The sequence below is a fragment of the Lemur catta genome, chromosome 1 (genome assembly GCF_020740605.2).
Source record: "Lemur catta isolate mLemCat1 chromosome 1, mLemCat1.pri, whole genome shotgun sequence".
Classification (NCBI taxonomy): domain Eukaryota; kingdom Metazoa; phylum Chordata; class Mammalia; order Primates; family Lemuridae; genus Lemur; species Lemur catta.
This window is the reverse complement of record NC_059128.1, coordinates 29,655,129-29,682,613: the sequence shown is the minus strand read 5'-3', so window position 1 is coordinate 29,682,613 and position 27,485 is coordinate 29,655,129. Positions and strand designations below refer to the sequence as shown.

Here is a 27,485-nt window from a genome sequence, read left to right as displayed (position 1 = left end):
TGGTGAGACTGAGGTTAGATAAAACGTGTGTCAGTCAGGGTCCCGGCCGGGGACAGACGGTGCACCCGATGTGGGTGTTTATTAAAGGGCCTATTTACAGGATGTGGGCAAGATAGAGGGAACCACAGGGACAGTGTGGTACTGAGCAGGGCTGTGCCTGCTGGGAGCTGTAACCACCGGGGTGCCCCAACACCCCCTCACTCCGCCCCCCATCCTGGTGGTGCCTCCTGCTGGCTGAACCCGGCAGCCTGAGGGAGGCGAGCCCGGTGGTGCAGCCCCCACGGGCGGCCTCCCAAACAGAGCGCTTGCTGTGGACTCAGCCCTTTACAGACCCTTTCCCCCTGTTTCCTTTTTCATCCCGACCAAGTTTCTTGCGCCATCAGTGAGGCAGGTGGTGTCTCCCCCACTTGACAGGTGGGAAGACTGAGGCGGGTGCCTTCCGGAGTTCAGTCCGGAAACTCCACACCTAGCAGGCGCCTGCAGCTCCTTTACCGGGGCCACTTACATGTTGTGGGATGTTATCAAAGTCCGCACCTCTGGGCTGTCAGGAGAAGGGCTCCTTTTCCTTTTCTCCCAGATCAGGAAAATAGATGAGCGGTGGGGGCTTGTAACAGGCCCGATTCCGGCTCAAACCCAGCCGGAGTGGGAACGGGCATGGGATCCTCTGCCCTTTGTAACTTTCTCTTGGAAGCCGGTTCCAGGCAGGGTTTGGAGGAGTAAATTCTGGGAACTGGGGTGCAGTGACCCTTCCATTCTGACCCTCTTTCACGTGGGTTGGGCCTGAGCGACCTCCTTTGTGTCCTTGGTCCCAGCCTGAGGGAGCTTCGGCAAAGCTGGTTTCCTGCAAAGACTTAGAGAGCTGGGAGAGCAGCCGTCTCCTGCGTCCAGAGCCTTTGCTTCCTTTCTTTCAGGCTAGGGACTGACAGGGGAAGAGGGAGTGATCAAACAGCTAACTTCAAACTCTGCCTGAGGCAAAGGCTCAGGGGTTGGGGACTTGAAAGGTGAACCACAGAGCGGTTCTGGCGAGAGTTTTGTTTCTTAGAAGAAATCCAAAGAAACGTCTAGGCTAGCTGCAGCGCTCAGGCGTTCAGCAGCTGGGACCAGTTTTGAGCCGTGAGACTCCTGTTGCTGGTGGGTTCGAGCCTTTCATTTTAGTCCTTTGTTGAAGGGAGGGAGATGCCCAAACTGAGACGAGTGCCTGTGTCCCCCAAGAGATCCAAACTCAGGAGCCCAGAAGCCACCGTGAGTGGGGCTGGCAAATGTGAGAACTGTGGGGTTCACATTAGGGATCCTTTTAAAACACAGATCATGTCGCTCTTCTGCTTGCAACCCTGCAAGGGTTCCCATGCCACTCACAGCAAAACCCAAACCCTTACACTGGCTACCAGGCCCTACACTATCTGCCCTTGCCCCCAACTACAGCCCCTTCTCCCATCCTCCCTTGTGCACTCCGGCTGCACAGTCTCCTGGAACCTGCAGCCAGCTCTTACTTAGCCCCACGTCCGCCCTTGCTGGTCCCTCTGCCTGGAATGCTCTTCCCTGACAGCCACATGACTCCCTCTCTCACCTGTTCCAGGTCTTAGCTCAAATGTACCCAGTGAGAACTTCCCTAATCAGCCTAATTAAAAATGTAGCCCCACCCCCAACTCCAGGAGCCCTATTCTGCTCCCTGCTTAATTTTTCTCCATTGCACTTATCACCATCTGATATGTTACATATTCTACTCATTTTCTTGTTGACTTATATTTTTTGCTTCCTAGTTTCCTGGGTTCCTGTCTCCCCCACCAGAGCATAAGGGAATCTAGAGCAGTGTATGACATATAATAGGTGCTCAGTAAAAATTTGCTGAATGAACCAAAGGAATCTGATTCAAACAGTGTGGTTGGACAAAGTGTGAACTTTTATGTTGTGATTCTGCAACTGAGTATTTGGGTGACCCTGGAGAGGTTATTTAACATGTTTGAGCTTCATGGTCCTCATTAAAAAACATAAGGGTAATAATACTGACTTCACATGGTTGCAGGGAGAATTAGATGTCAGCTATAAAGAGTGTGGCACATAGCAAGTGCTCAGTAAATAGATGATGGTTATTACAGTCATTATTGCCATTGCTGATAATAATAACAGTAGCTAATAATAGTATGGACAATGTGGGCTGGGTGGGATGAAGTGACTTAATTGCCATAACAAAGTTGGGCTGGCAGAAATGGAACCAAAATGCAGATCTTCTGTGCCCCAGGCCTGTCCCCAGTTCTAAGCCTCAGTTGCTGCTAGGAGCTCCGGCCAGAAGGGATGGATGCCTGGCGGTCTCTGGGCAGACCTAGGGAAGCCCATTAATGTAGCCAACCCTGTGTGTGGGCGCAGGTATGTCAGGCATCCAGTCCTGGCCCTGAGGGCACACAGGCTGGCCAGAGGTGGGCGCCTCTGGGAGGGCCCTGACCAGCTGTGCCCAGCAAGAGCTCCACGGCTGGCTAGAGAACACAAGTGTCCTTAGGGCCAATTGTGAAGCCAGAACTCATAAGAAAATGGTCTTTTGTTTTAGTTTTAAAAAAACAGGAGTTATGGATTTTCTGGGACAGGAAGGAGGTGTTTTAATGTCACAGAGTCTCCAACTATAGGGTTTATATGAAAGAAAGTAGGACATCAGAAGAGATTATGTGAGATTTAGCCAGCTGCCAAGGTGGGTCCTTACCAAAAATGGCGATTAGTGAGTGGAGAACTGAGTGGTAACCTGTGATGTCCCCTTCTGGGAAGCAGGATGGCCACTTCGTGCATCTCCTGACACTACTGGGGACCATAGTTGTCTGCAAAAGCTGGCCCAGCTCCACCAAAGGAAGCAAGTCTCATGAGGGCCGGTGATAGCCTATACATGGAGACCAACTGGGCCAAGGGGGAGGGCGGGGCTGGCCAAAAAGATGCCAGCTGGAGCAGCCTGTGGTTTGGTTGGCGGCTGGTTTTCTAAACTCACAAATGCCCAGAGCTGGCTGATGAGCAGATGTGTTCTTCCTTAGCTCATGTCTGGCCGAGGCTTTCTAGACAGAGGCTGGAAATGATGCTGCTGTTGGTTCAGTTTTCCTTCTCCTTACGTTCTTGGTGCTGCTTCAAAGCTTTTTCCACTGCTCTCCCAGGCCTCAGCCACAGGGAGCGTGCGTGCGTGCGTGCGTGCGTGTGTGTGTGTGTGTGTGTGCGCGCGAGCACATGGACATGCATGCATGGGGTGCGCAGTCAGGGACATGTGCAAGGAGTAGGACCCCGTTTGAACAGGTCCAGAAACTCCAACCCCAGCATGTACCTCAAAGACAGGACACCAAAGAGAAGAGAGCCAGCCTGTTCCCACCCTCGCTCAGTGGGGACTGGCCAAGGGCCCCCTTCCTGCTCCTGACGGCTGCCATCTCCTGCAGAGCTCTCCTTCCGGGTGTGGATGTGTGGTGGCAGTTTGGAGATCGTCCCCTGCAGCCGGGTGGGCCACGTCTTCAGGAAGCGGCACCCCTACAACTTTCCTGAGGGTAACGCCCTCACCTACATCAGGTAGGTCACGGTGACTAGAAGCGGGACACCAAGGCTCTAGACCCCATCCCTTCCACTTACACACCATGTGACTTTGGGCAGCCACCCTGTTTCTTTGGCCTCAGTTTCCCCATATGCCCCCTCCCAGGTCTTACATTCTAGGATTCCAGGTACTTTCAGAAATGGAAGAATGAAGTTGGGGGAATTGCCACCAGGTCTCTCTTGCCTTGACTCTCTTTGTCCTTGAGGGTCTTGGAAAATTGGCCAAATGACCAACTAAACACTGCCCTCCCCTCACTGAGCCCAAGTGTTGGTCATGGGTGCCAGTGTCCCGACCCTGACTTGGTCAAGCACCTGTCCATCCATTTCCCCAGCTACAGGGTGTACTTGGCCTCAGCCAGCCATGACCCACTCTCCTGGTGGGGTGGGGGTGTTGTCATGAGCATCCTCTCCTCCCAGAATGGCACTTCACCTGGCCAAGCCCATGCTCATTTGTTCAATCTAGCTAACAGAACAGCCTAGAGTTTTGTTTTGCTTCCTCCCACCCATTTTTATTGTTTTTATAATTATAAAAGTCATATATGTTCACTGTAAAAATTCAAGCAGTACCAATATAAATTATATACATATGCACATTAATATTATATCTTTACGCTTTACTTTTTTGGGGGGGGGACAGGATCTCACTCTGTTGTCCAGGCTGGAGTGCAGGGGTATGGTTATAGCTCACTGCAGCCTCCAACTCCTGGGCTCAAGCAATCCTCCTGCCTCAGCCTCCCAAGTAGCTGGGACTACAGGCGCACACCACTATGCCTGGCTAATTTTTTTATTTTTTGTAGAGATAGGGTCTTGCTATGTTGCCAAGGCTGGTTTCAAACTCCTGGGATCAAGCAATTCTCCTATCTTGGCCTCCCAAGTGCTGGGATTACAAGCATGAGCCATTGTACCCAGCCTCTTACATTATTATACAGAAAAAAAGTGAAAGTCCTTTTCCCCTATTCTTACTTCCGTGTATCCCACTTGTCTTTCAGAAGTAACTCTGCTTAATAGATTCCTGGTCTATCTATTCAGGCCTTTAACTGCATTTTCATATATCAAGTTTATGTATAGAGAAAGACACACACACCATGGGTTTGTGTTTGTGCTTTTATATAAATGTATGTTGTTTCAGCAGCATGCTTTTCTGTCACTAAATGCTAAATTATAGACACCCTTCAGTGGTCAATACATACAAACTGTGGCATTCTTTTTCAAGGCACCTAGTGTTCCATCATGTGGGAGTAGTTAATTATTCTCCTGTTGATGGGCATTTAGGTTGTCGCCAATGGTTTGTTAGACGAATATTCTTGTAATGTCTTTTTTGCCCACATGCAAGTATTTCAGTAGAATAGATTCCTCAAAGGAGAAAGTTGTAGCATATACTGTGCATGTCCACAAAGTTGATGGATATTGACAGACCATCCTCCAGAGAGACCGTGCTCATTTGTGCACCCCAGTCAGTACTGCCCTGCTGCTGAGAGTCTCATCGCCCCGCCCGCACAGAGCCCATCCAGATCCCAACCGTGTTGCCTCCCTGGTGACCTTACTTAGCTCTTTCCTCTCCTCCTAGGAATACCAAGCGCACTGCAGAGGTGTGGATGGACGAATACAAGCAATACTACTATGAGGCCCGGCCCTCGGCCATTGGGAAGGCCTTCGGCAGGTGGGCCCCCTGCTCCACTGTTTGCCTCCCCCCTCCCACGTTAGCACAATACAACCCCAGCAGAATACAAAGTGGAACATACACCAGGGTACTGCTCACAGCCTGCTCAGTCACCGAGCTCCCCCTCTACTGGGCTCCTCTGGGCCCTGTGAGGGAATGCGATGAGGAGACAAGCTCCTGGCCCGTGTGGTGCACAAAGCCATGGGGAGATATGACAAGAGAAGGCTCGCTTATGAAAAAGAGTCGTCCCCACAAGCCGCCTGCAGGAAAAGGGGCATCTGTGGGCATGCTTAAGAAAGGACTGTCTGCAGAAAGCATCTGGGGGGTTGTCTCCACCCACTGTTAGCTTATTTTCCTATCATGGGCTATTACGACTACAGTCTAGTTAAGCATTTTCAAAATGCAGATTTCAATTTAGTAGGTCGTGACCAGCATTAAAAAAGAGAGGGAGAAATAGAGCACTACAGATTAGATTAGTACGGAACAGAATAGAAAATCAGAGTTGATTGCACTTGAGGGTTAGCATTGTTTTATGAAACTCTCATTTCAGTTGTATGTTTGTGTCATGCATGTACCTATATATGTACAGTCATCCCTTGATGTCTACAGGGGGTTGGTTCCAGGACCCTCTGTGGGTGCCAAAATCCATAGATGCACAAGTCCCTGATGTAAAATGATGTAGTATTTGCATATAACCTATGCACATCCTCCTGTATACTTTAGATTGTCTCTAGATTACTTATAATACCTAATAGAATGCCTACACTTTACTGCATTCGAGGAGATTCAATACAGTACTCAGTGCATGGCAAATTCAAGTTTTGCTTTTTAGAACTTTGTGAAAATTTTTTTCTGAATATTTTTGATCCACGGTTGATTGACTCCACAGATGCAGAACGCATGGATACGGAGGGCTGACTGTATATGGGGTATACTAGATCATAATGTAAGATATATTTATCTCCTACCTGCGCTTTGGTCAGAAAAGTTTGAAAACATTATTAGTGATCATCAATGAATCATCCTCACTCTATTTATTTATATCTATCCCCTTTTAAAAAAATAGTTATGTCACTAGATATTTCTTTAAATAGGGAACAAACATTTACTTAGCACCCGCCCTGTCCTAAGCACTTCATGTCTCCTTAATTCAGTCGATGTTCACAAACACCTTCCAAGGTGAGTGGTCGTGTCCCCAGCTCACTGTACAAGAACCTGAGGCTCGGACAGGTGGGGACGAGGGTCATCTGCCCCAGCCTTTATGGCTGGTGTAGTTGAGGAAGATGAGGAGGCTGAGCTCAGTGTCCCAAGGACACATCAAATGGTCCTTATTTGCCAAAACTCCGGAAAGATGTTTCCAGCTTGCTCTTCTTCTTGTTGGACTTTCTCCTCAAGTGGAATGCAGGAAAGGAAAACTTCTGGTTAACTAAGGCTCTGCTCTCTGCAAAAGTAAGAACCGGTTTATGGTAACGAGGTCCCGAGGAGTGAGAAGCGGAGAGGAAAGCACAGTCCCCTCAGGGCTGGGCTAACCCTAAAAGGCGAGCACTGAGCAGGAATCTGGGGAGAGGAATGAGGAGTGCCCGGGAGACCTGGGTTGAGCTCGCAGGCCAGAGAATGACCTATGGCAGTGGCCAAGGCTGGCCAGGGCAGGCTCGAGTGGCTCCTGGTCCCTGCGCACCTGAGGAGGGGAGGAGGGCACTGACTCCTGGGGCCTCCGCCATCCTCCCTGCGGCTCCCTCCCCACACTGGCCGGCCAAAGCCCAGCCTTGCCTCCTCCTGCAGTGTGGCCACCAGGATCGAGCAGAGGAAGAAGATGAACTGCAAGTCCTTCCGCTGGTACCTGGAGAACGTCTACCCAGAGCTCATGTGAGTGCAGCGCTCGTCTTGTGCGTCACGCCTAGAGGGGGCTGGCAGCTTGGGCCCCTCACTCCCACCGCCTTGGGCCCCTCACCGCTGATAGTCTGGCTCTTTCTAGCTGCAAGGATTTGTGTTCATGTGAAGGTTCTGGGGTAACTGAGAGGGCATTGCTAGGATTTATAAATTAGGCACGGTAGGAACTGAATTTTTAATAGGCCAGGTCTTAGACCTAGAAATGGACGTTACCCCCTTAGGAAAGCAGCACTGCATTATGCAGCAAAGACTGCAGAAACATTCATCCCCTTTGACCCTGTTCTCTCCCGTCTGGGAGTTTATCCTAAGAAAATAAAGCAAGCAAAGCAAAAAGCTGTTGACCAGTAGATACTGCAGGCTTATCTGCTGCCGTGAAAAACTGAGAAATAACTAACAATAGGGGCTGGATTCAGTGAGTCATCATGCATCAATTTAAACAAATATGCATTCACTAATATAATAGTAAAGACTGTGAAAAAGCTTGGGGAAATGGAAGCAAAATGCCAACGGTGTGTACACTAGGGTTCTAGTCGTGGGTGAGCATGGGTGTGTTCCCGACCGGATGGTAATAAGCTCTGACACGCCCCTTTCAGTGTCTTGGTGACATCCATGTGGTTCATCTCTTGTCTCCTTCCGGTTTTCACTCAAATGTCCCCCTCCCGGGGATACTCCTCTGAACACCCAGCTCCACCTCCCTCCGCAGCTTATATCTGGCCATTAGTTTTGTTTTCATCTCCTTGAACTTGCCTGCAAGCTCCTTGAGGGTAGAGGCTTTTATCTGTTTGTTCACTGCTTTATCTCCTGCACCTACAACAGTGCCAGCCACAAAATGAGCACTCAATAAATATTTGTGACTAAATAGATTGTATGGTCAATATGCCTCAATAATGTCTAAAATTAGCATGCTCCCACTCTAGCTGTCACCTTGGGGAACAGGTTTTCCGCTGCTGCCAGCTTTCTCCCAAGAATGCTGCCGTGGCTTTCCAGAACACTCCACCCCTCCTCAGAGCCTGAGTATCCTTGAAAGAGGCAAATCTTTGTCCTTTGAAGGCAGATTTGATTTTTGGAAAACAGCCACAGTTAGGTTGTAACCAGTGAATAAACTAGGCGATTAACCCAGATAATATAATCCTAGGTCCCAAATACAGGATAATGTGAAAGTAGCAAGACTAAACTGCCTCTGGGAGCAGTTTCCAAGAAATTCCAGAACAATTTGAGCAACAGCAGCATCCTTGGAAGAAAGTTGACAGCCTGGATAATTCCAGCTCCCTGGACAATAGCTGTGAAGGGAAGAACATTAATTTATAAAAATGTAATAAATAAACAACTACTGGAAGTGAATACTTTTAAGGAGACAGTGCTCACTCAGAGCATCATTTCTGAGATGCTGAGGAGAAAAGAGCAGTCATTTCTATACATTCTGAGTGTCCATACGACATTTGGACGGAGCCCAGAGACCCCAGGCTTAAGGACAGGAGCTGGGCAGCTGCTCCAGGGCTGCCACCGCAGGGACAGAGCTTAGAGTTTCGTCCGTAAGCATCAGTGGACAGGCCTTCAGTGCCAGGGGCTGTTGTCACATGTGGACACATTGTCACATGCCACCTCACCTCTGAAAGCCGATCATGGGGTGGGGAGAAGAAGAGAGTAGGAGGGTCTGGACCAAGCCCTGGGCCTGTTGCTGCATCCCGCTGAGTACAGTTCCCAAAGAGGCCTCTGCAGGCTTCTGGTCCCTGTAGGGAGAGGAAATGTAACATGTCGCTCCTGGACGAGGCAGAGAGGGTGGAGTGACTGCCGGCCAACAGCCTTGCACCTAGCAGGGGCTGCAAACTCAAATCCTTACAGTGGTCAGACAGTGATGTAAATAAGTCCAGTGGGTGGGGATGAGACAATAGGGAGTTGTGGGGACCTGTGGCAAACTGGGACGCAAAAGCCTCACCCAGAGGGGGCAGCTGCTACTCACCACGGTGGATTAGTGTGCAGGCTGGAATGCAAGCTCAGCATGGCCTGATTGTGCTATTTTTTCAAGAGAAGCTGGATTGAAATTTTTCTGTGTAACCATCAAATGTTTTAATATTGTCAAATAATTAAAAGCAACAACAGGCTGGTTGTAGTGGTTCACACCTATAATTCTAGCACTTTGGGAGGCTGCGGCAGGAGGATCACTTGAGTCCAGGAGTTTGAAATCAGCCTGGGCAACAGAGCGAGACTTCATCTCTACAAAAAATAGAACAATTATGGGAGGCTGAGGCAGTAGGATCGCTTAAGCCCAGGAGTTTGAGGTTGCTGTGAGCTAGGCTGATGCCACAGCACTCACTCTAGCCTGGGCAACAGAGTGAGACTCTGTCTCAAAAAAAAAAAAAAAAAATAGAACAATTAGCTGGGCATGTTGGTGAGTGCCTGTAGTCCCAGCTACTCTGGAGGCTGAGGCAGGAGGATTGCTTGAACCAAGGAGTTTGAGGTTGCAGTGAGCTATGATGACACCACTGCACTCCAACCGGGATGATAAAACAAGATCCTGTCTCTTAAAAAAAAAAAAAAAGTGTTCTGGGGCCAGATGCAGCTGGAAGCCAGCGTGACCTCTGGAGGGGAGTCTAGAGGAGGTGCATGCTGCTGTCAGTGGTGTGGGAGAGAAGGTCAAGGTGGCTCCCCCAGGCTTATGAGAAGGATCAGTTCTGGAACTCCATGGCTTCCCGCCAACCCTGAGGAAGAAAGCCCTGATTTGATCTAGATCCTGCAGATGTCCCCATCAAAGAATGTTATGATGGCCGCTCAGGCCCAAGTTCTCTCCCCAGCAGAGCTTATGGGAGGCAGATAAGGTAAGACGTAGTTAGGCCCTAAGCCTTACTGGTTCTCATCACCCGCCTGGTGGATCTATAATCCAAGAACAGACATGACCTTCTAACCCAGGTATTCAAGTCTGTATCAGCTGGGCTGGAAGCATCCTTGGGGTTATTACCCACAGGGTGTCAGTGTGTTTAAGCATATTTTCCTGTGCATACAAAATGTTTTATTAATGATATAATATTTTGAAACTTGCCTGTTTTAGTTAACAGTATGCTGTGAACATTTTTCCATGTTACCAGATATTCTTTCACAAAGTCATTTTTAATGGCTTCAGGGTTTTTCATCCTATGGATGAAATCAGAATGTATTTAGGCTAGCCAGTATTGTTGTCTTGTTGGATAACTAGGAATTGCCAGTCTTTTCAGTTAATCAACCACTCTGAGATGAAAATCTTTTTAACACATCTATAATTATTTTTGTAGGATAAATTCCTAGAAGTGCATTACTAGGTGAAAGGCGTGCACATTCTTAAGGGCTTTGATGCATGATACCACATTGCCTTCTGGAAAAGCTGGGCTAATTTATGCTCTCACCAGTACGGTGTGAGAAGATCTGATCCCACAGCCATTGCCAACACTGGGCATTGGCATTAAAAAATGTATATACATATGCATGAGGGTGTGTATGCAAATACGGTAAGCAGACAGTTGTGGCTGACATGTAGGTCTTTAATCATTAGTGAGATTAAACACAGTTTTGCATTTGTATATTTTAAACTTGCCTCTTTAAAACCACCCCTTCCTTGTCATTTTGAGATTGGTTAATGAGCCCACGTTTAGGCCCCGGTCTCTCCCCAGGCTCCCCTCTTTCTGGACTGTTTCCTGGCCTGAGCTCTCTCCCCCAGGGTTCTCCATGTCTTGGGCTTAGCCTCCAGGGCCGTCCCTGGGGCTCCCTGAGCTGCTTGGGAGGACGCCTGGGGTCCAGGCCCAGCCTTCCCAGAGGCTGCTCCCCTGCTGGCCAGGCCGGCCCTTCGCCCTTCCCACGGAGACCTTGGTGCTCCCGGAGCTGCTGGGTGCTGCTCTCAGGCAGAGGGCGTGGGTAAGCCTGGGGCGGGCAGAGGACAAGCCTGACTGCTGTCTTCTCTCCCAGGGTCCCTGTGAAGGAAGTGCTCCCTGGCATCATTAAGCAGGGGGTTAATTGCCTAGAATCCCAGGGCCAGAACACAGCTGGTGACTTCCTCCTCGGAATGGGGATCTGCAGAGGGTCTGCCAAGAACCCCCAGCCGGCCCAGGTGAGCTGCTGGGGCGTTCGGGTCAGGACTGGGAGAGGGAGAGAGCCGGGGGCACTGTGGGAGAGGGCTTCCCTCTGCTCACTCTCATCCTTCTCTGTCTACACCCGCCACAAACCCACTTTCCCAGGGCCCCTTGCATTCTGCTCCTGCCACATTCTTATTCCTTTCCAGCCTGTGGCACAGGACCCTTCTGTGCACCACCTGCTTTCTCCTTGCAGAGAGAGAAGTGCTGCCCAGACAGCACCCAGTTCTCTCCCGAGATACAGCTGCGGTCAGCTTGTGTGATGGGCAGCAGGGCATCCGCGACTCCCGTGTGCACTCAGGTGTGACACATGAGAGTTACACCCATGCCCAAACTAGAGCAGTCACGGAGATGCCAGCATGGACCAGCTCCCCGGCTGCCCAGGGCCGTGTCCTGTTGTTCTCCCCCCACCCCCAGCGCCCCTGGTACACCCTTGATTCCCTTCTGGCAGCTCCAGCTAAGCGCCCCCACCCCAATATTTTATGATGAAAAACGTCAAACATAGAAAAATTAAGAGTTGTGTAGGGAATACCCTTACATCTACCCTAGCTGCTACAATTATTTGTCAAAAATTCTACAAACACCCATCTACCTGTCTACCCATTCATCACTGTCCTTTTTGACCTGTCTTCCTGGTCCCCGTCCAGCAGGCATGGCTCTTCAGTGACCATCTCATCCAGCAGCAGGGGAAGTGCCTGGCTGCCACCTCCACCTTAATGTCTGCCCCTGGGTCCCCGGTCATACTGCAGACGTGCAACCCGAGAGAAGGCAAGCAGGTAAGCCTCCTCGCCCCTGGGCTCGGGTGATCTGTAGCCCGGGGACAATGCAGTGGGGGTGGCAAACGCTGGCGGGACAACCCCAGGTTGAGACACATGGACTCAAATAAGCCCCCCAGAGTGAGGCTCTGTGGGGGCCCAAGTCAACATGTAGGTCAAGCCTATTGTTTTACTCAGGAGGAAATACTTCTTCAGGTTAAGTGTTTGTCTAATGTCCTGCCAGGCTGTGAGCTCCATGAAGGCAGGGACTGTTGTCTTGTTAGTGCTGTATGCCTAGCCCCTGACAACCACCACAGCGAAAGCACTGACCTGGGAGCTCCTTCGTGACTCTGTGATGGGAGAACTTGGGTCCCCTCCACTGTCCCACCCTTCCTCCCTGCAAAGTGGGCGGCCGATTCCCACTAGAGAGTGTAGGTAACCAGTCTCACAGGTCAGAAGCTTAGGGCCGCAGGAAGAAGAAAGCTTGTTTGCAGAAGTAAAAGATTCACCTAGGCCGGGACTCACAAACTCAAGGGCCTGCAGGAAGCTGGTGGGAAAACCCCTGTAGGAGAAAAGTTGGGACCGGGCAGAAACGACGTCGAACTGGAGAGCAAGAGCCCCATCTCGAGCAGAGAGCAAATCAGCCCCAGCCAGCTGAGGCCACATAAGGAACTGGGCCCAGCATCTAAACAGAAGCTGGAAATGCACATTTGTATATGGCAACTAAGCCAAATTTTATTTATTTATTTATTTTTATTTTTTAGAGACAGGGTCTTGCTCTGTTGCGCAAGCTAGAGTGCAGGGCAGATCATAGCTCACTGCAGCCTCAAACTCCTGGGCTCAAGCGATCCTCCTACTTCCCAAGTAGCTGGGACTACAGGCGCATGACAGCTAATTATTTTTAAAAATTTCTTAGAGACAGAGTCTTGCTATGTTGCCCAGGCTGGTCTTAAACTTTTGGCCTCAAGCAATCCTCCACCTTAGTTCCCCAAAGTGTTGATTTTATAGTCGTGAGCTACTGTGCCTGGCCTCACATTTTAAATAAACACTGTGGGCCTCTGCTTTGCCTCCTCTGATGTAGACAGTAACATCCTGCCAAATGCAGAAGCAGGAGTCCCGTGGGGAGGGCAGGGCCTAAAGCTTATGGGGGCTGGGGTGGGGGCAGCCTCTTGTATAAGGGACACACAGCCTGGTTGAAGTGAGGGGATGTGTCCTAAGCATATACAGGGTTGTGTACATACCTGTGAAATAAAGTACATTAATTTTAGTCATTATTTTCTCATCTTCCTCCTTCCCCCTCTCCCTTCCTCCTAGAAATGGAGGAGAAAAGGATCTTTCATCCAGCATTCAGTCAGCGGCCTCTGCCTGGAGACGAAGCCTGCCCAGCTGGTGACCAGCAAGTGTCAGGCTGACGCCCAGGCCCAGCAGTGGCAGCTGCTGCCGCACACATGACGGTAGCCCTGGGGCCTCCTGTACCGTTTGCATGAGACTTTGGGACCGGAGTGGGTGAGGGTGGGGGAGAGCAAAGCAGGCCGTTTCCATCTCTTCACGTCTCTGCCGGCATCATCAGCAAACACCCCCCACGACACACGTTGCTCCACAGCTTGTTCCGGGAGGGCGCGGGGGGTGCACCCCATACCCCCCGTGCCATCCCAGGCTTGCACTGGGAGAGGAGATGGTCAGGGTGCCGGACTGTTGCCGGGCAGAGACTGGCAGGTGCCCTGGCCCTTTGTCCTCTCCCTTGGCGCCTTCTGGTGCCCAGACCTCCCCTTGTTGCCTGGGGAGGGCACGGACAGAAGCCCACTCGGGCCCACTGGGGCCTGCCTGTGGGGACGGGCACGAGAGGAGAAAGTGGGCAATGTGGACAGAGAGGCCGAAGGCTGGGGGCAGAGAGGAGAGGAGAAGGGCAGGTAAAGACCAGGTAGGAGGTGAGAAGCTCAGAGACCTGCCAGAGATGCCATGCCCAGGGAATGCTGGGTGGTGTGTGGCAGGGATGGGACTCCTGGGGGCAAAGGATGGGGACTTTGCAAACGAACGCGTATGGAAGAGCACAAAGCACCAAAAGAACAGGTCTCTTTGCCAGAATGTAGTTCCTGTCCTGCTTCACCAGCCCCAGGGCCTGAGCCCAACACTGGGCCTCCCCTCCTGACCCTGTGGGTGCCGACATTCTCAGCAAGAGGCCGCAGAGGGATCTTTAGTGGAAGACTTGAGGCACAGTTCAGTAAGCAGACTCCGTATCTGTCTGGCCCCGTGTCTGACTGAGACGTCTCTCTTGGGCCTTAATGAAGAGCTCGTGCCCTGTCCCCCTCCCCCACATCTGGGCCCACCAGGAGGACGGGAAGCCCCATCCTCCTTCGTGGTTTTCAATTCTTGCTTTCTGAAAGATCTCTCTGCCTCTGTCAATCCAGCATCCTGGCTCAGAGTGGCTGGGAACAATGGGACCTCATATCTGGAGCATAAACTTCCCCTAAGTCGTTAGGGGCTCAGCCATCCAGGCTAAACCCCATCCTTATTCCCCTCCCCACGACAGGAGGGGTTTCCTTGAAGGGTCAGCTACTGCATGGGGCTGGGAGGCTGGCTGGTGGCCCCTGTTTGTGTAGAGAACCCCCAGTTCCTTCTCACAGCCACTGGGAACTACCACATCTACCCCATGGCCTCGTCTTGGAAGCACCAAGGGCTGTTCCCATGCCCTCCTCCCCCATCTCGCTGGCTCAGGCAGTGTGATTTTGGGCAAATGACTGTTGGTACCAGGATCCCTGGGGGTCTTCCCCTTGAAGCAGAACAGCCAGGGGTGGACACATTCACCCTAGATGCCCCTAGTCTTTCATAGACCAGTGATCCACATACCCATAGGGAGTTTATGGATTCCAGAGGGTGTAGGAATTTCCAGAAATTGTCCCCCAAATATTGCATGTGTGTGCATATATGCACTTTCCCGGGGAGAGGGTTCATGGATTTCCCCAGCTTCTTAAAGAAGCCCCTGATCCCCAAAGGGTCTGAACCTCTGCTCTGGATTGGAGCCACTGTCCACCTGACCTGCCATCCCTCAGTCTCCCGCCCTGGTGTGCCCAAACTGCCATGGCCCAAGGGTCGGGGGCCCAGTGTCTGTGGTCTGCAGCACCTGCTCTGGAGGGTCCTCCAGCGGTTTCCTCTCACCTCCTGACTCTCACCAGCGTCCTCTCAGCAGTGCTCCTGCCAAGGCATGCACCCCCCTGGACTCACCGGTGCGGGTGGGGCCCTTTGCCCCACGGCCACACGGCTCCAGTCCTCTGTTGTGATGTTTCGTCCATGCCATCTGCGGGCCTTGGATCCCATTCACCCGGGAGGCCTGGTGCAGCTCAGGACAGGACTGGGCCAAGGGCGAAGGCGTCTCCCCAGAAGATGAGCCAGAAGGCCTGGGCCATGCTTGGGCGTGGACCTGCTGGGATGGGGAACGTGGGCTGCTCTTGTTGAATGGAAGAGGACTGCTGCCCAGAGGGCCTTAGAGAGGGTCCCTCCCTCATTTCCTGTGGTCACAGTATGCCAGGCCCTGCACTGGTCGGCCGTCCTTTCTGGCAACTCAGCCCTATTCTGTTTTTGCTTTTCTTCTTGACCAAAGCATGTGCCACTAGCTGTCCTGAGGACCCCATCTTTATGAAACACACACCTGGAATAAATCCACTTCTTACATGTTCACGTGCACCAGCGCCTTCCTTCCCGACTCCAGGCCACGCCTTTCAGCGCCATCCTCCTGCCTCGCCGGGGAGGTCAAGGCCTCTGTCCTGTAAGAGTGAAGCAGCACGCTCACGTCTGGCCCTCTCCTGCACCTGACAGCTTGCTCCTCAGCCTGCACGGGCTGCCCTGGGAGCTGGCTGCCCTGGGGGAGCCGGCAGGTGGCCCTGCTGCTGGGCCCCGCCTGGGACCAGAACCCAGGAACCAGCTTGGGCCAGGCTGAGCCGACGCTCCTGTTGCTTCATCACAGGGCCCTACTTGGGGCTTGGAAGTGGAAATCAAAAGGCTTCCCTGAATGGCTATGGCCTGCCACCACGCTTGCCTTTGGCCAGCCCTCTCTCCGTCCCCAGGGGCCAGCCCTGTGCCCTCGGAGCTGCCCTTCCCCTCCTCTACCACATAAGGCGGCCGTGGGGAAGATCCAGGCAGGACACTTTCTGGGTGAAAACAGCAAAATAATTCCAAAAAGAGTCTTACCAGACTAGCCTTGCTTGATTGGGTAGCAGATGCTCTAATGTTTCCATGGAAACCAATGGAAAAACCCCATCATTTCTGTGATCAGAAACCCAGGTAAAAATAAACGCTGCTTCAATGCACATAGGAACTGCCGTCGGCAGGCCGGTGCACCACTAACTTCTCCTGGATGCAGCCATTTCTGCCCTCACCCCCACCTCGTTCAGCCTGCTGATCCGGGATTCCCCAGAGCTGACCCCAGGCCTGAGGGGCCAGAGCCAAGCCCTAGCTGGCTGCAGAGCACACGATTTGGCCATGGTGTCCGGCTTGGTCTGGGCTCAGGAGGCAAGTCACTGCAGAGGATCCTAGTTGTAGTCTCCATGCCCCCATCTGTCCCTCCGTCCTCCCAGGGAGCACAGCCCCCTGCCCACCTCCTCCTCTGGCCCCTCCTGGCCAGGCTGGGCCCCCTTTCCACTTTCCATCTGTTGTCACTCCCAGCCTGAAGAGCTCTGGTGCTGGCATCTCCTGAGTCCGGCTCTCGTCTCTTGCTTGTTCTCGCTCTCGTCTCTTGCTTGTTCTCTTCCAAACCCACCTCCCTCCAGGCCCATTTTCTCTCCCACCCCCCTTTTTCCCGGGAGCTGGCGCTGTCGGCCTTTAGCCAGCCCCTGGAGGAATCAGCAAAGGCCTTGGGCAGGCCTCACACAACCGCAGGAGAGTCTGCCCAGAGCGCAGGGGTGGGGCGCAGGACGCTGTCTGCACTGGGCCAGCCAGTCTGCACTGGGCCAGCCTCCCGCTTCTCCAGCAGGGAGCAGTTCTCAATCCCTGGGCCTCTGCGACTTGGCTCTTCCCCCTGGCCCCTCAGGAGGGCTCTGCCCACTCGCAGTTGGGAAAAATAACCTGGACAACATCACTGTCCTCCAAGGGCTCCGGCACCCGAGGCCTTGTGGGGGATGTTTTCCAGCACCGGATGGGGCGTGGTCCTCTCCCACCAGGGAACGGGAAAGGAAACCTGGAAAGGAGAGGCCTGAGTTCATAATGTCCACGATTCCATTCCCAACAATGTTCTCAATGTGTTTGGTATTTGTGTGTCCCCTGTGATGGTCTGAGTCAGTTTTCCTCCAGAAGGGAGGGGTACCCGGCGGCTTCTGTCACGGGAAGAGGTCTTTACTGCCAGGCACTTGGGAAAGGCCTGGAGGTGGAGCAGGGGAGAGGCTCGCTCTCTCCTGCCTGGCAGCTGCGCTGAGTGGCTGAGCTGCACTGAGGCTCTAGAGCCATCTGAGGACAGCCCTCTCCTGCTGAATTCAACCCCAGGAGGCACGGGGAAGGGTGCACTAGGGGTATGGACTCTAAAGACCCAGCTTCACTCCACCATTTACTGGCCGTGTGATGGCGAATGATTGTGAATGAGTTATTTCATCTCTCAGCCTTGGTCTCTCCCGGTGCGGGTGGGCCGCAGGTCCCGCAGCCCTGGCAGGCAGCTGCAGAGCCCTGGGTTCCTGGCCCAGGGATGACTCTGCTGTCCTGAGCCTTGGTCTCTGTGGGGGCAGAAGAGCGGGGACTTGTTAAAATTAAATCAAGCCCCAGCAGCTGGTGGGGCCGCAGGTGGAGCAGCAGAGGGGCACTGGGGACAGTCTTCTGGCTGTGCGGAGGCCTTGGTCCTGCAGCCATCAGGTGGGGGCTTGGGGCTGACCTCTTTCATTCTGATGGATGCTGCAAAGGTGAGCAGGCTCTGGAAGCAGTTGGAGCCCCTGGGGGCGGCCCTCATGGAACACGCAGGCTCTCGCACCTGTGCATCATCATCATGCTCACCATCAAGCCCTCAACGGTGTGCTGTGATCTTGGAGGAGTCCCATGAACCACCAACGGTCAAGGCTGTCCAGCACCTGACAGCCGCAAGCCAGGCCAACCTCAGCTCCCACCCTCTCTTCCCAACATTGCCATCCAGCCAGAATGACCTGGGTCCTGTTTTTCAAAGTCGCTTTCTGCTTTCTCTTGTTTGTGCTTTTGCTGTTCCTTCTGCCCCCACCTTGTTATCTCCGTGGGTTGAATGCTACCCGGTTTCCCAGCCAAACACTGCTTCCGCAAGGGAACCCTTCCCGATCTCCCACCCGTCTGAGAAGAATCTCTCCAGCTTGCTTCCTCGGCGTTCTGAGTGTTCCCCCCCAGCCTCAGCCATCACCCTCCTCCGAGCGCTGTGACATGCACCTGTCCCCTCTAGTCTTGTCTTTTCTGTTAGACTGTGGCAACCCGCTAACAGGAACTGTGCCTACTCCAGCTTCACACCTCCCACAACCACAGCACAGAGCCTGCTTCTCAAGTAAATGTTTGCTTGCTGAATGAATGAGTTAAAGCATCCCAGCTGGGTTTGTCTTCGTTTTGGTTTGTGTCTAATGATAAAGCATTCTTGCATGTAGGAATTAGTACATTGCATACAAAAAGCACTGTGTGTATATTTGTTCATTTTCCCTCTCACTTTTTGAAAGCTTGGTAACTTTACAACTCCACCTTCATATTTATTAGCTGGTCTTTAAGTTCTCAACAACAATGTGTTGGCAATGGTGAGGGCTGACACAGATTGAGCACTTTCTGGATACCCTGAATCTTGATAAGGCTACCATATACACCCTGATGGGGTCGGTCCTGATATGCGCACTTTATGGATGAGGAGTGGAGGCTCAGTCAGGAGAAACTTGTCCAAAGATAAATAGATAGGTTTAAACTCAGTCCCCCAGGAGTATGTGTCAGCGGTTCTTAAATTGTGGTCCTACAGGCCAGCGTCGCAAACTCTTAGGGCCCACCAGACCTACTGAACCAAAACCTCTGGGGCTGGGGCCAGCCATGGGGATTCTGATGCTTGCTCAAATTGGAGAGCCACTGTTTTGGTGACTAAGATGGGTTCTGATCCCCTGACTGTGGGCCACAGGTCACAACCTGGTGCAGAAGGCTCAGAGAGCTGTGGGCTGTGGGCCGTGCCTCTGCTTAGCAGCTGCCTGCCACAGAGCCCTGGGCAGTGATGGATCCCTCCGGGCAGAGGGTGGGTGTGCGCCAGGCTGGGCCGAGGGTTGCCGCTGAGCCAGCTGCCACATGCCAACCTTGCTTTGCATGATTTATGAGTTTCTTTCCCAACACCAGCCACATATGGCTGACTTCATTCTCGAAAAGCTTCCACCCCGGAAGATCCATTAATCAAGGAATCAGTGCTGCACCGCCCAGCCTGCAGGATGGCGAACATTTTACCATGAGTTACGTGGCAGAGTCCTTTCTGTGGTTCCTGCATCTGATGACATTCACAGCCAGTCCTATCACTCCGACCAAACACTGACATCTCAACTTCTTTAATCCTCACAATCACTCCCATCAGGTAGGTATTTTCAATATCACCCCACTTACCAACTAGGAAATTGAAGTTCAGAGAAGCTAACACACTTGCCCAAGATGACCCAACTAGCAGGATGTAGAGCCAGCATTTAAAGCCACAAAGTCTGATCCAGGGTCCGTGCTCTTTACTGCCTTTTGCATATTCGTTTGTACATTCGTACCAACTCTGAAACTTTTGCATTGTTATCCACAAGCTGCACTTGAGGACACAGAGGCCCCAGGCAAAGCCCAACACTTGTCCCCAGCATCCCACAGCCTTGCATGGCTGATTCTGAGAACACTGAGAGGCAGGGAAGGCCAGGGTTGGTTCTGCTACCATCATTTTACAGATGTAGAAACAGGCCGAGAGGCTAAAATGCCTAAAGTCACAGATCAGGAAATTGGGAGCACAGGACGCAGTAGATCCGAGAACATGATGTTCCGTGGCACAGTGACAGAGTTCGTTGCTGATGGTCTGTCATGTGTCAGGCATCTCCTCTGGGGCTTGGGAGGGTGAGACCTCCAAATGATCCAGCCCCGAGCGAGGGCCGGGGGATGCTGAGCCGCGCAGCCTGCTTTCTCCTTGCACCCTGGCCATGGCTGTTTTTCCCAAATGTCCTCCTGGCACTGAGGTTCTCTGTTCTGCATTATTTCTCCTCACACATTAGTTTTGTGCTTGTTCAGATCCGTGTGTGCCCTACCTTATGTCCTTGTCCACCTGAGGTGGGGACTTGAGGGTGCTTCGTGGAGTCCCTGTGGGTTCACCCACAGTTTTCCCCAGGTGCCTGCATCTCTGCACGCTGACCAGTCAGGCTTATTTTAAATCTATTATAACCAAATGTGTCCATCCCGGTTGTTTCCTGACTGCTTTACCATGTGACGGCAGGGGTGGAGAGAAGAGAGTTCCAGCCTTGCAATAAGACAATAATCGTTCCAGCTCTGGCTCAGCCACTTTTTGAGCCAGGAGACCCTCAGCAGGCCACTTAGGTGTCCTGAGCCTCGGTGTTCTCAGCTCAACAATGGTGTGATGTGGGGACAGATCACATGAGAAAGGTCCGTGATCAGGCCCTGTTAGGAAATGGGCTATGCATCACCGCCTGCCCTGTCACCCACCCCCCTGCACCCCCACCCCCAGCCATGGAAAAATTGTCTTCCATGAAACTGATCCCTGGTGCCAAAAAAGTTGGGGATCCCTGCTGTTAGGGGATGGACCAGAGAGATGGACAAATGGACACAATTCACAGGCAAGAATGCCCACCCCCATCTCTAGCCCTCCCAGAGGCTGAGTGCCTGGACTTGCCCTTTTACCTTGAGCCAGGGTCATACTGGAATTGCCTGTACTTTTCTGTACTCCCATTGAGTTGCAAACTGCATGAAAGACAAAGCCTTATCTACAGCACTTAATGTAGTTGCCTAGCACATGGGAGGTGCTCAATAGATGTTTGTTGAATGAATGAATGAGCAGCAATGAGCACAATAAAACTGCTGTTCTTCCTCAGCTGTGAGAGTCTCTGGCGGTTGGGGGTGCATGTTAGTTTGTGCTCAGCTTTCTCTTCTAATTCAGCTCTTGACTTGGTTTTCACAAAATCAGGTGAGGTTTGACCCAGTGAAAATTCTTTTTCATCAGGTGCAGGAGACCCAGCATCTGCAAGTTAATGCCAAATCAGTGCCTGATTAAACAGACAATGAAATTGAGAACAAAGATTATACATCAGAGATGATGCAGCAAATACAGATGAGGATGCACCTACCTTGTTAGAGAAATGCCTCACATACTAATGACTTCGTTAAAAGGCTAAGGCAGTGGAAACTGCAGCTTTGGAATTATTTAAGGTTTTCATTTAAACTGGCAGCAAAGAGAAACTGATGAAGGCTTCTCTGTGGTCTAACAGTAGTCTTCTTCAAGCTTTGCCCAGGGCCATGTCTCAGCTCAGGATATAGGAGTCTTCAGTTTATTTGCATACAAATTGCAAACATCTACAAAGTCTTTGCTCAAGCAATTTTTAAGTAAAATGTTATTGCTTCCCTGAAGACTCTAATTCCTTGGTTTTTCTCTTCAATATTCTTCTCACTTAGCAGACACTTCTGCACACTCCTGGAAAATCTGGGTCAATATGAGTGTCTGTTAAAATTATTAACAGTGTGCAGGGTCTACTCACTTGTTCCTAAACTGTTTTCAAATAGAAATGTGGTAGGTGCTTTCTGGAGTTAAAGTCAGAAGAGGACCAGCTATATAATTTTCAGGGTTTACTGCAAAATGAAAATATGGGTCACTTAATTCATAAACTATTAGGAATTTCAAAACTATGACAGCAGAGAAGTAAGCCAACTGTGGGGCCCTTTTAAGTACGGGGCCTCTTGGTTAATAAAAATGAAAGTTGACCTCCCTCCCTGCCCCATACTCCTTTATAGTGTAACTAGTATTAACAGGCAAGCTCAGGTGAAAGTAATTCCTTGATAACATAGATGATTAATTAATCACAAACATGTTAAGAACCTATTATTTAGAAGGCACCAGGGATTCCAATATGGACGATTTGGCTCACCCTTCAAAGAGCAGAGATTATTGAGGAGAATCACCCCAATAATTCCACGGTGTGACAAGAGCCATGACAGGATGCTACTAGACTGCAGAGACAGAGGGGTGGAGGGATCGGGTGGTCAGGGAAGGCTTCCTGAAGGTGGCGATGCCTGAGCTGAGCCTTAACTTATGATTAAGGGTTAGAGTGTGTGGGCCTTGAGGAACTAGACGTGCCCATAAAAGGAAGAATGTGGGAAAGGCATGGAGAGATTGTGTGGTGTACTTGCAGAACTGCAAGCATGGTTGGGCAGGAAGCAGGGAGAGGATTGGTGGGAGCTGAGTTTTGACAGGTAGGCATGTGCTAATCATGAAGGGCCTTGAGTGTCAAGCTAAGAAATTTGGATTTTATTTTTTTGGAGACAGAGTCTCGATCTTTTGCCCTGGCTAGAGTGCCGTGGCGTCAGCCTAGCTCACAGCAACCTCAAACTCCTGGGCTCAAGGGATCCTCCTGCCTCAGCCTCCTAAGTAGCTGGGACTACAGGCATGCGCCACCATGCCCGGCTATTTTTTTCTATATATTTTTAGTTGTCCAGCTAATTTCTATTTTTTGGTAGAGACAGGGTCTCGCTCTTGCTCAGGCTGGTCTCGAACTCCTGACCTCGAGTGATCCTCCCGCCTCTGCCTCCAGAATGCTAGGATTACAGGCGTGAGCCACCACACCCAGCCTGGATTTTTAAGAGTGTGTAATGGACTGAATGTTTGTGTTCCCTCAAAGGTCGTATTTTGAAACCTACTCTTCAGTGTGATGATATTAGGAGGCGAGGCCTTGGGAGGTGACTGGGTCATGCAAGTAGAGCCCTCATGAATGGGATTAGTGCCCTTATAAAAGAAACCCCAGAGGACTCTCTCACTCTCTTTCCTCCATTTGAGGATACAAGAAGGTGGCTGTCTGCAACCTAAAAGAGGGCCCTCACCAGAACCTGACCATGCTGGCACCTGATCTCCGACTTCCAGCCTGCAGATTTGTTAGAAATAAATCTATACACTACCCAGTCTACAGTAATTTTTTTTTTTTAAGACAGAGCCTTGCCCTGTCACCCTGGGTAGAGTGCCGTGGCATCAATATGGTTCACTGCAACCTCAAATCCCCGGGCTCAAGCAATCCTCCTGCCTCAGCCTCCTGAGTAGCTGGGACTACAGTTGTGCCACAACGCAGGGCTAATTTTTCTATTTTTAGTAGAGATGGGGTCTCTTCTTGCTCAGGCTGGTCTTGAACTTCTGAGCTCAAGCAATCTTCCTGCTTCAGCCTTCCAGAGTGCTAGGATTACAGGCGTGAGCCACCGCGCCCAGCCTACAGTACTTTTTTATAATAGCCAGCATGGACTAAGATAGAGTGATAGAGAGCTTTAAGAATTCCAAGCAGGAAAGTGACATAATCAGATTTTCCTTATAGAAAACTTTCTCTTCCACTGCAAAGAGGAGGACAGACTATGAGAGAGTAGTGGGGGACATCTATTCTTTTATCAGCCAAACTGCCTTCCTCCTTTTTCTGGGAAATCCTCTTTTTCTTGTGGTTTGAATAGAAGCTTCCATTTTATTATAGACTCTATTAGCTATCTATTGCTGTGTAACAAATCACCTCAAAATTTAGTGGCTGAAAACAAGTAATATTTATTATCTCAATTTCCGTCGGTTAGGAATCCAGGAGTGGTTTAACGGATGGTTCTGGCTCAGGGGCTCTCACGAGGCTGCATTCAGAGTGTCAAGCCAGGGCGGCAATCATCTCAAGGCTCAGCCAGGACTAGAGACGCTACTTCCAAGCTCGTGCGTGTGGCTTTGGCAGACTCTGGAGATCTGCTTCCAAGCTTACTCACTAGAGTAAGGACAGCCTTCTGCACAGGGCTGTCCCCCAACATGGCAGCTCCCTGCCCCAGAGCCAACAATCTGAGAAGCACCTCCTGAAGAGTCTTAGGAAGCCACAGTCTTTCTATAACTTCATATTGGTAGTGAGATTCCATTACTTTTGCTGTATTCTACTTTTTAGGGGAGAGTCATTAAGTTCAGCCCTCCCTTAAAAGCTGGGGCTTGCACAAGGGCATGGCTACCAGGAGGCGGAGATCCTAGGGGGCCATTTTAGATGCTGCCTGCCACACAGATCCCACCTGTTCTTAGGTCAACTGACCCAGGCTGGACCAATCAGAACATTTCCTTGGGATTTTTGAACTTGAAGGAAAGAATCTTTCTAAAGTGGTAAAATTTGAAGACACTGTGGACAGCCTTGTTTCTCACTAAGTGGAAGAAGCTTGCCAGTGGGAAAATGAAGCTAACACTTAAGGGGAAGCAGAGATCAGAAATAGTAAGCATTCCTGACTGTCCATCAGCTTCTGGCTTCATTGGACCCTAATTCTCACCTGTGCTCTGGCCATTCCTATAGTTTGGTTATATGAGTCAATAAACTAGACCCCCCATTGATTGCCCAAGCTAATTCAAGGTGGGTTTCTGTCATCTGTAACAAGAGAGTGATGACTAACTGGTCCAGTGTCACCCTGAGGTAGGAAGATCAGTTAGGACACTACTGCAGGTGAGAACAAGGGCCTGAATAGGGCACTGGGGCTGGGGATTAGGGCCCAACAGGAGAGCAGATAGCAATTGAAGGCAGGGATCAAGTAAGACTGTCTATTCCCCATCATATCCCCAGACCTTAACATTGTGTCTGACACATAGTAAGTGGTCAGTAAATATTTGCGGAAATGAATGATTAAATGAATGAACAAAAGCAGGAAGACAAAGATAAAAGCAAGCCTTGCTGACCAACTGGATATGGAAAATGAAGAAGAGAGAAATTAAACCTTATACGCAGGTCTCAGGCTTGAAAGGCTAGCTGGCTAGCAACCCTACACAAGACAGGAAGAGCCGCTGCGGATGGGGTCAGCGAGGAGGGGTGAGTTCCGCTCTGAATGACTGGCATGTGTGTTCAGTGCTGGTCTTAGAGAACGGAGTGGTTCACCTCTGTCCATGATGAACATCCATGTCATTGGCTGCCTTAGCTCAGCCCACGTAACCAACAGAGTAATGCAACTACATGCACTCAAAGGCTATTCATTCGCTGGAGAAAGACCTGCTTTTGCAAATAGGCAATGATCACAATCACCTCAGGGACTGGTGGTCCCTGATTAGGAACAGTCTAAAGTTAGCATGACAAGACCAGCTGTCGAGTGTCAGCTTAATGAGTCCTTCTGACTCCCAGAATAGGAGTTCTCTAGGGCCCCCTGGGCAATAGATTGCTTCCCAACCAGACTGGGAAGATTGTGGGGACAAGTGGAGAGGCTTGAAATTGGGTATTCAAAAAACGCATTTGCTTTTCTCCTTTGGGGATGCCCACACTGAGGCCGGGCACAGATGGCAGCTTTTTAAAAACTGGCATTGTAAAGCTATCAGAAGTGGGAAACACCCCCTTTTAAATCGGCACTCTGTGTCCAGTTGGAAGCAGTCTAGGGAGGTGGTTAAGCAAGGGTTGTTAAATCGCACCAGAATTTAGTTGGCATTGCTGAATCCGTTTACATCCCCGGGTGAGGCGCCTTAGCATGTGTCAGAAATGCAGCTTCTGTGGCTCCAAACATCCCTTGCTACTCCCAGGCGTGCAGAATGCCAGCCTGGCACAGCAGAGCCACCTCTGCTTCCCTGCAAGTTCCTCCTGCCAAGCGGCCGGCCATACCGATCAGAGCAAAGGCTTCTTTTGTGGCCCACATATGCCCTGCTTGGAGAATGTGGCATTCCCTCTCCTGAGCTCAGGCTGAGGGAGGGTAGTGGGCAGCAAATCCAGACTGACTATAGTAGTGAACGTGAAGGTCTGTAAATAGTGAAGCCCTGTAGAGGGGTGAGGGATGAGTACACAGTGCCAGTCCCAGACACGTTCCTACTGGCTGCAGCATATAGCTGTGCAGGAGTCAAGGCAGGATATAACTTCATTATTGAATCTTTTTTAAACTTTTTTTTTACAGAAAATTTCAAGCACATAAAAGAGAAGAGATTAATACCCATCACCCAGTTTCAACAATTACCAATTTATGGCTAATCTTGTTTCATCTACACCCTTCCACTGGATTATTTGAAGTGAATCCTAGGTATTATGCCACTTTATCTGTAAATATTTCAGTAACAACTCTAATAAAAAATAACCATAATACCATTATCAAATGTAGGAATCTTCATAATTCCTTAATACTGACGGAATCTTACACTGTGAGCAGAGGAGCCCCCTGGTGCTGCCTTCACTCTGGCCCTCCAACTTTGGAGGGACCAAGGTGGCAAGTGCAGGGCAATGCCAAGGCAAAGGGTCAGGGCAAGGCAAGGTCACGCCCACACTAGGGTCATGTCATCACTGCTGTGCTTAGCAACTTTAGCAATTTTAAAACATTTCTTGAAATAGCTATTAGATAAATTAAAAAAACAGCCCTCACGTTTTTATGAGACCTTTTAGCACTATTAGTGCTACAAGGACAGCCTATTAAAGAATCAAGAAGTGTCTGAAGGTGAACAAGATTCCTTGTCTGAGCAGCTTGTGGCTGGACCGCTTTAGGGTCCCAGGTCTCTACTAAGGTGCAAAGGTAACTTCACAGTAGCATGAATTTTTTCAGACTTCTTTTGGTAGTATTGCATTAACAACAGTATTGAATATTGCTGGGAAATCAATTTTATTACAGTATAATGTACATATAGAAAGTACACAAAACTCTAAGAGCTTAATTATATTTTTTATTTTTGTTGTTTCTGAGACAGGGTCTCACTCTGTCACCCTGGCTAGAGTGCAGTGGCATCATCATAGCTCACTGCAACCTCAAACTCCTGGGCTTAAGCGACCCTCTCGCCTCTGCCTCCCAAAATGCTAGGATTACAGGCGTGAGCTACCCTGCCCAGCCCAGAGCTTAATTGTTTTTATCACTTCCTGATCTCTACATTTATCCTGAGGATTAACTTAAACAGTGAAAGTGAAATGAAATCACCTTTATGGAGAAGCAAGATGAGCAGGGTGTCCCCATGCAGAAGTGGCCTGGAGCGAGAAGTCAGAGCCCAAGTAGAAAAACAAGATTGTCTATGTAGAGGGTGGCTGGGGGTGGCAGTGGTGGCCATCAAAGCCCAGGTTGGGTGAGGAAGTTGTCCATGCGGGGAAGCTGGGTGATCCTCTTACTCACAGGCTCTCAGGACAACATGCTCCATGTTGGCTACCAACACTGACTCATTGCTGGGAGGTCTGGTGAACTGCTGATACAGAATCTTACATACAAACTACAGAATCCCAATATTTACACTGGTCACTTGCCGGGATAAATGGGTGATATTACAGAGATGTTCACTGCCCACATGCAGGACACATAGGCCTCAAACGCTCAGTTGTCTCAGTAGTGATCACTAGCCTTTAATATGTAGGAAGGAGGTAATTTCTCAATCCAAGTACTAGAAAAGATCCAAACAGCCTGGCTGGTATCAGCCATGTG

General features: G+C 50.6%; 1 protein-coding gene across 1 annotated transcript in view; it reads left to right on the top strand.

The window, feature by feature from the left end:
• GALNT16 (polypeptide N-acetylgalactosaminyltransferase 16) overlaps positions 1–14,246 on the top strand; it is a 75,080-nt gene extending 60,834 nt beyond the window's left edge. The window contains exons 10-15 of the mRNA XM_045564903.1: positions 3,402–3,528; positions 5,117–5,209; positions 6,992–7,075; positions 11,033–11,174; positions 11,847–11,972; positions 13,266–14,246. Coding sequence (XP_045420859.1) covers positions 3,402–3,528; positions 5,117–5,209; positions 6,992–7,075; positions 11,033–11,174; positions 11,847–11,972; positions 13,266–13,403 — 710 coding nt within the window. The 3' untranslated portion in view covers positions 13,404–14,246. The remainder of the gene's footprint in view (positions 1–3,401; positions 3,529–5,116; positions 5,210–6,991; positions 7,076–11,032; positions 11,175–11,846; positions 11,973–13,265) is intronic.
• The last annotated feature ends 13,239 nt before the right edge of the window (positions 14,247–27,485 follow it).